The sequence below is a fragment of the Cyrtonyx montezumae genome, unplaced genomic scaffold (genome assembly GCF_038088225.1).
Source record: "Cyrtonyx montezumae isolate F1298 unplaced genomic scaffold, pur_monq_1.0 scaffold_6, whole genome shotgun sequence".
NCBI lineage: Eukaryota > Metazoa > Chordata > Aves > Galliformes > Odontophoridae > Cyrtonyx > Cyrtonyx montezumae.
The window spans coordinates 4,312,260-4,320,595 of record NW_027072067.1 but is presented as its reverse complement, the minus strand read 5'-3'; the positions used below and the strand labels follow the sequence as shown (position 1 = coordinate 4,320,595).

At 47.0% G+C, this 8,336-nt stretch overlaps 1 protein-coding gene across 1 annotated transcript; it reads left to right on the top strand.

The window, feature by feature from the left end:
- Positions 1–1,523: 1,523 nt before the first annotated feature.
- DNAJB8 (DnaJ heat shock protein family (Hsp40) member B8) lies at positions 1,524–2,133 on the top strand. Its single transcript, XM_065749907.1, is given in 2 exon segments — positions 1,524–1,888; positions 1,890–2,133. Coding segments are annotated over 2 exon segments (609 nt in total).
- The last annotated feature ends 6,203 nt before the right edge of the window (positions 2,134–8,336 follow it).

The window sequence follows — 8,336 nt, the reverse complement described above, 5'->3', positions numbered from 1 at the left end:
TCCTCCTCCATCATATTGCTCTCTACAGGCTGACATGGCTTCCTCTTGGCTTCATTGCCCCACACTTACAATGTGTCTTAGGACAGCAGCGGGCTCGTATGCTGTGCGTACACTCTTTGGTATGATCAGCTGTTGACTCCTTCCCAAAGTATGGGAAAATGGAAATGAGGGCAGTGATCTGCAACCCACACTACCATTAGTAGGTGTTTATGACAGGGTTACAGACAGCTGAGTTCTCATGGTTGGCACTTCCTTGGAGACCTCCTTCATACGGTGATTCCCTGTGAAGATACTGCATTTCCCACAGGAACAACAGAATAGAAACAGATATAGACACAGAATAGAATAGAATAACAGAATAGAAACCAGGGAATAGAAACAGATGCAGGATAACCTCACTCTGGATCAGCAAAGTTCAGTTCCTCAGACTGAACTTGAAAGTACTGAGCTTATGCAGCATCCCTATTACACTTGGGCCAACTATCCAAAAGAGCATGTGGAAAAGAAGCTAAGGTTGTTCATGGGTTTCATTCTGGGCATTAATTTTAATACTATCATGGGAACTAAGTTCTTGTAGAGACGTTAGGTTTGGGAATAAATTGACACTATGGTCAACTAATCATTATTTTAGGTAAAAGGTCCACTTTGGGTTTAAAAATGGACACAAGAGGAGGTTCTAGTAATTACTACCTTCACTGCATAGGACACGCAACGCATTTGGAGTTTTAACTTGTTACTGCCACCCTCCAACTGCTTTTCCTGATTGTCTGAAGACCACTGTACAATTGAATCTCTTTTTCTATGCAGGTTCTTACAGGATACGATGAAGCTGCTGTTGAATTTCCTCTTAATATCAAGAAACTTTCCCTGAGTGTCTCACTTCAGGCACGTTCTCCTTAATCACATCTTGGGGCTCTTTCCTGAGCCTTCTCCAACTTGTCAGCACTCTCTCCAAACTGAGGGTGGCTGAACTGCAAACAGCTTTCCTCTAGCTGCTGCTGTAGGATATGTCCTATAGAAGTAACATGACCTGATGACATTACAGTTGTCTGGACCGCACATGGATCTGTACTCAGCATCTGAGAATCCCACTTTCGGGCAGGCACATACAAAAACTGATCTGTCAAAGCTATACATCAGAGCTATGATTTTACAGCTATGTTGGGCAACTGCATCGTGTACACAACCAACGTTTGAGAACATAGTGCCATGGCAACGTAAGGCCAATGAGAACCAACAGCCTCAGAATGTGGTTTGATCATCTGAACAACAATTGGCTGAACCTACACTTGAGGTCACAATCTCAGGATTTGGGAACAGCAGGCTTTAAAAGAAGCAGTCTTGTAGCACGCGACCCAACTTCCCACGTGGCACTGTAATGCTGAAGGACAAAGCAGAGCAAGGGATGAGCAATAGCAGTGGGTGTCCAGGAGCCTCTGGGTGCTGGACACCTCTTGACTTCATATCTGTGGTGAGAGAGAGGTGCCTGGCACCTTCCAAGTAAGTCTCAGCTCACTCCTGAGATGAAGGATTATTACAAAGTTCTTGAACTGCAAAAAAATGCCTCCCAGGATGACATTAGGAAATCCTACCACAGGCTGGCATTAAAATGGCATCCTGATAAGAATCTCACCAAAAAGGAGGAAGCTGAAAATAAATTCAAAGCTATCAGTGAGGCGTACAAAATATTGTCTGACCCTCAAAAGCGATCGCTCTATGACAGATCTGTCAAGGAGAGACAATCCCATATGGAAAGAAGTGACACGGGGGACCACAACAACTTCTCTGATACTACTTATGCATTCCAAGTCCCCAGAGGTAATTTTATGGAAGTCTTTCGGGGGGTGGATCTCTTCATGAACATCCAAAACAGTGGAAGAGGAAGTAGCCAGTTAGTTTTCTGGCCTGATGCAGCTGTTTATGGCATTTACTTCATTCAGCTGGCATGGGCAGATCATCTTTGTTGCAGAACTAACTGGGCCAAGCAGCTTCTTAACATGTACTCAAGTGATCAATGGCAAGAGGATCACCACCCCAGAAATCATTGAGAACGGACAGGAGAAGGTAGAAATTAAAGAAGACTGACAGTTGAGGACTGAGTCAATAAAAGGAAAAGGCCACCTGAGACTGTAACGTCCCATCAGCTGCTAGCTGTGGGTCAGGCTCTCACTGATCAACAATTGCAATGTACTATGAGCAGTGTTAATAAAAGCTAAGTTTGTGGTATAACTGATGCCAGCTTCTCAACAGTCTAGAACAAATTATTGACAGGTACAAATAAAGAGTTACACTAAACTAAGGAGAGGAACTGTACTGATCCTACGTAAGGTGGTATATAGTGTTTGTTCTGAAAATATACAGTAAATACACATAAATATACATGAAAGCAACCTTGCTAGTTGGTCAGAGACCAAGTTAGTTAACACAGCAAGAAGGATGGTTGATGAACAGGTACGAGAGCTCTATGACAAACTGGAGGCCCTCTTCCTACCCCTTGACATTTTTTTGAACACTTTTTAAATTAAAAAAAAAATTTAAACACTTTTTAAATATCCAAGTCTGCTAGCCAGACAAAAAAAGACTCTTGTCTGACCGTCCTGAACAATCCTGAGGCTGACTAAAGGATGTCCTGCCTTTGGGCTCTGGAATACAAGATATATTCATTGAAACATTTTTTTGTACACTCACAAGAAAGTGGGGGAGGTTCAGGAATGATGAAGAGTCTGGAGGAGAGGGACTGCCATGGGAAAAAGCAAAGGGAGACTTCAGCGAGGAAAAAATGGAAGAAAAAGCTGTTCCATAAAAGAAAATAGGGTATTTCTTGAAAATGCCCTGAAAAGTATGTCTGGAGATCCCTGCCTAGTTTGGGGGCTGAAAATCATCAGGCAGAAGGTGAATTTGGGTCTTGAACTGGGACAACCTAGGGTCCCTTTCTGCTTGGAGTTGTTCAGACAAAGCCAGCTAAATTCAAGCCATGAGCAAACAGAATCCAGGGGGCTGAATTTAGCTCCCTCTTTGTGCAAAGCTGAATGTGGGGAGATCGATGGTGCTTTACCATCTTTATTGTCTTGCTCACAGCTGCTAGAGCCAGCTCACAATGCATTTCTTGCACAGCCTGGCAGCATGCTGCTTTCGTCCTCCACTGAGCTGAAGAACATGCTCCCCACATTTCTACCCTCCCCTTGTGCTGACATGAACCACAGAGTCTTGTTTTTTGCTTGGCCACATCACCTTAGGCATTTAAAATCTCACATGCTTTATTTTCAGTCCCACACTACATCCCCTAGAGCTTCCCAGCTTGCCCTGCCCACTGATGTCTCCCCGGAGAGTGGAACTGGTTTTCAGGGACATTTTCACTCTAATCCAGATTGCAATTGCTGCCTGCACTTGGGCAGGTCTTTGCATCTGTTTCCTCTGCAGTAAAATGGGAATAACAGACTCCTGTGCTTCGAAGGAGACTGCAAAGCAGTGACATACATAAAGGTCTCCAGCACTAAGTTAAATTAGCCAGAATACTGCATCCACTTAATAGAAACCTTTTAGTTCTGACAGGAAAAACATAGCACAAATTGCCATCCTTTGCAAATTGATGCCATGCCCAGCTATGTTAAGGGCTGTTAAGTCCCTGTGAGTCCCTGTCCCATAAGAAAAGGACACAGCACAGGGTGGCAAGTGGAAGCGTAAGGGCTTGCTGGGTTTGCAGAAGGTTGCCAGCAGTGATGGGAGTAGGGACAGCCAGCAGGATGATCCCTGTCTGCTGCTCCTCCATGGTTTGGGAACCAGAAGGAGCCCTGCAGGCACTGGAGCCCTGGGGATTGCAAAGAATTTGTGGGTTTGGTGCACAAAAATTATTATTTTGGGCAGAGCAAACACAAATACGTACTTCCATCAGTATTCTCTGTGCTCACTACGTGAGATGGCCATTTGAATTTACCTTATGTTACTTTGGAGGAAGTTCAAGGGTTTATAAAAAAAAAAAGAAGCACATTTTGGATCGGAAACTGAGATGGTCTTTGATCAAAATAGCATGTTATGAAATCTGGACCAGAGTTGGATTCCCAGCTCCTCGACTTTTTCAGCTTGCTGGGCTAAAACTTTGCTTCAGTCCTGTCCCTAACCTGATATTTTTGTGCATGTCCATTGAGATGTCATGATCTGTGATCTACACATATCCTAGACTCAGCCTGCCTGGGTTGTTGCATCACCGCTTAAGACTGCAGCACTTAAGAGCGAGTGCTTCTTTTTCTCATCCCTTGCTCAGAGCATTTCCATCACCTCTTGCAGCAGCAGAGAAATCCTGTGGCAGCTCTAGCAGCCGCACGCATCAAAACTTGCTCTTGAGATTATGGGAACATGGGTTGGGAAAAGACCCAGCTTGCTCACCCAGTAAGCGCTGGGTCCAGGAGGAACGCAGATCTTCTTCCACAGCTCCTTATGCACTGAAGGGCACACGGTGGCTCTCACTTCCTGCATGTCAAAGAGTGGAGATTAAAAAAAATGAGAATAGAAAGGAAAAAAAAAAAAAGAGATGGCCATAACAGGCTGGTGTTAAGAGAGCAATGGCCCACATTGCTGCAACAGCAAGAAATCTGCCAGGTGTGGAACCATCCATGGAAATGGGTTGTGCCTGTGTTACAAAAATAAATCTCAGCCAGTGTTACCAATATGGCCTTGGAAGAAATGATTTGCTTGTGCAAGGGATAGGGTCTCCCAGGAATGCACTGTAAAAAGCTGTGTTTGGGACTGTCCCTGGTGAGCTTGCACACGCAGCTGGTCCACATCGAGGACCACAAGCTGTGACAGCAGAGCCTTTGCTCAGCTGGTAGTGGGCTGGTTGAGAACGAGCTCTGCCTGAACCCAGTGCATGGGGCCAATTTGAAGGCTCCTGCTGAAGGGCTGGAGCAATGGGAAGAGAACATAGCAGAGGCGACTCGAGCCCGACCAGCAGCCGGCTCGGAGAGGCTGAGTCATTATTTTATTAGCAGGCCCCACAACTACTTTAATGTGGGCTTAGACTGCAAAAACAAAAACATACATAAAAGCATTTGGAATTACTTCATAAAATACTAAATCACAATATTAACCAACTGACCTTTGCTCTATGCAGACCTGCTAATTTTAGCAATTACAGCCAACAACTTGAACATATCAAGTGGGCAACTGTTTAACAATAATGACATCTGCTTGGAAAATCCAATTATGTCTAAACATCTTTAAATCCCCACTAGGGGATACCTGCTTTCTTTTTGCAACTGTTAGTCTCTGCCTAATAGGATTTTAAACTCACAGCCTGCTGCACACTGCGGTGGTGGTGGCCCCTCTCCCTGGAGTGGCAACAACAGGACTGCGATCACATTAAGCAGGGAGCGAGTCTCTCTCCTCAGACAGTGATGGAAGTGGCTGGGTTTTCTGACAGCCTAATCTGATGGACGGGTGCATTAGCTGGATCCCTTTGCTCTCCCGTGCCCCCAGCTCAGAGCTGGGCTCTGCAGTTGTCGGAGCCTTTCGTGGGGTGACCAAATGAGTTTTTCTCCTGCAAGTTTTTGTCTCCTGCTTCTCTGCCCACCTCGTCTCTTTTCTCCCTTCTTCTCTCCTCTTATCCCCGGCTACTTAAATCCCTCGCTGCATCTTCTTGCTGGGTGGGTGTAACAGGAACCCCTCAAGACAAGAGCTATGCATGCAGTGGCTTTTGCAGCCATGTTTCTGGCCTGAAGGTGGTTTTGGCCAAGAAGAGTGGTGTTAGACATAACGGGGACCAGTAGGGAAGAGTGAGCATAAGACCACCCAACTCTCCAACAAAGCACCCCAGTGCAGAGGGGTGCACTCCTCCACCACAAAGCCAAAGGTCTGAATTCAGCCTTCAGTTATATTCTGCAGCCCCTTGATCTGGCAGCAGCTCCGTGGCCCCCACTCCTGAGCACTCAGCACCCCAGGGCTGTGAAGCTATTGTCAGATATTTGAATCAAGATACAAGAACTGAATATTTCCGTCCCTTCTCCTCCCTCCCTGGCCAGCCTGGCTCTCTTCTGATGGAGCGTGCAACAAAATCACAATCACATGTTTGCAGCAGTAGGAGGCCATTGGCATGGAAGTGGCTGTGATGTCACTACAAACATTTCCACCCTATCCTATTTCTCCAGAACAGTCTCCGTTTTTATGACCCCATCCTGAGATCTGCAGGAAATCAAATTGTCCTGATGCTATTTTGAGCGCTGGTGTCATGGCATCAATATATAACGATGCGGTGTCAAGCCGGAGAGGCTCGAGCGCGCTGCGGCGGTGTCACAGCCGGTTTGTTTTGTGCAGCTCCACCAGCCTGGATCACAGCCCTGCAGATGCCAGGCTCGTGCTGGGACCGCTGGGGACACGCACGCCACGCTGATGGGATGGGCTCTGGGGGCAGGATATAGGGCAGCACTGACTCTCAGCCCTCCTGCACACTACCGGGGATCAGCGGCTCAGGCACGGCAGTGCCGTGGAGCAGGGTGGTTCCTACAGGTGCCAGCCAGGGAGAGGAGAAGAGCGTGGTTGCAAAGTACTCGTGCAGGGCAATGGGGGATGGACAAGGGAAAGAGATTTGAGGGCAGATATTCGCTGGCAAGGTGCCTGGGGCAAAAAGTCCAGCCTTTTGGGTGGTGTCCGTCTGATCAATGCAAGGAGGGATGCCCAGCACCCACAGACTCTTTTCTAATCTAGGATTAACTTCTAAACAAAACGGAATGTGGGATGAACATCCCCTGAGATTCAGTAAGAGATTTAGATCTCACTCTGCTTGTGAAACACTTCTCCCATGCTCTCCAGCAACACGTGAGCCCCTTCAGGCTGGAGCTCTCCCCAGCGACTGCATCGCAGAGGGAAGGATCCAGCCCTGAGATATCTCCTGGCAATTAAGGTGCAGCAGCATCTCTACCTGACTTATCTCCTGCACCCAAATCTTATCTGTTCCTCAAAGAACATCAGATGTAACGCAAGGCATACACAAAATGTTCCTAAACTGAGCTCTCCAGCAGAAGCAACATCTGCAGCAGAATTTTATCTGCTGGCCAGAAGGCTTATCCTGGAAGAACTTAAGACAGCCTGCAGAGTCCCCTGCAGCACAGCAGGAAAAGGCGCTGGTTGGACTGAAAAAGCAGTGGGAGGGATGTGGTGGTGGCCCAGAGCTCCTAGCAAGCAGGAGAGCTTGGAGTACCTACTGGGAAGAATTGGGAAGACCTCAATTATTTCTCTTACTGGTACAATCCCATATATGTGGGGACTCTGCAGATCAGAAGGGTACAGATTTGAATCCCCCATTACAATCAGAACTCTTCCAGGAGATGCATCTTTTGCTCACGTGTGAGTGCTCTCCACAATACCAGAAAATGTACATTCGATAACCCCAGATAGAAAAAGCACTTTGTTTCTTATGAGACTCCATCAAGACCGGACACGGCCCTTCATTTACCTTCAGTCATTACTACTAAACTCTCTTCCTCCACAAGAGCCAGCACCGAGAGCAGACAACCGCTTTCTAAACTCCTGCGTGGGTAATTGGAGATAGCAGCCCGGCGACTCGCAGCCTGAGACAGCACGTCAGTTCCCACGAAATGGCTGGGCCATTAGTCATCTCCTCTCTGCAGCTTTCATTTTCAAGCCCTCCTTTATCTTTGGCTATGATTAGCACTCAATTGCGTTCACCTTTGGTCACCCTCCAGAAGGCACCAGGCAAAAGACCTCATGGCTCTTGAATACCACCCACTTCTGAAGCGTTCAAGAAAGTTCCTTACTGTTTGACTTTGGTATCTGCTTTTCCCATCTTCCATGGAGCTATGCCCTGTAACTTTCTCTTCGTGGCTGGCAACAGTTTTGCACCCTTCCTTCCCCAGGCTCAGACCTCCCCGGTGCCATTTCAGACAGCTCCTCGCTTTCCCATGCCCTTGATCACTCAACATCTTGGCTCACTGATGCCATCCGCCCTCTCCAGCTGCTGCACTTCCCTGTGTTATCCTGAATTCCCCTCGCCTCCCTCCTCCACTGCCCTCCAGGAGCTGCTTGCTAATGCTTTCCTTCCCACTTGGGATGCCGCACCCCATTAATAAATAGTTGTTCCAGTGGCTCAGCTGAGGATCTGGCCTGTCCCCACCGCCCATGACAAGAGGAAAACTCTCAACATTGTTTAAACAGACGCAGGATTAGGCCCAGCAGCTCTAGTGACACCAGTGTTACGGAGATAAACACACCACTGTGGTCGGAGTGAGGAGCCCACGTGGGGTGATAACATTAAAAAATAAAATAAAATAAAATAAAAAAATACATATTAGTTTTATTATTCCCTCTCTTGTGGTTCCTCCTGCTCC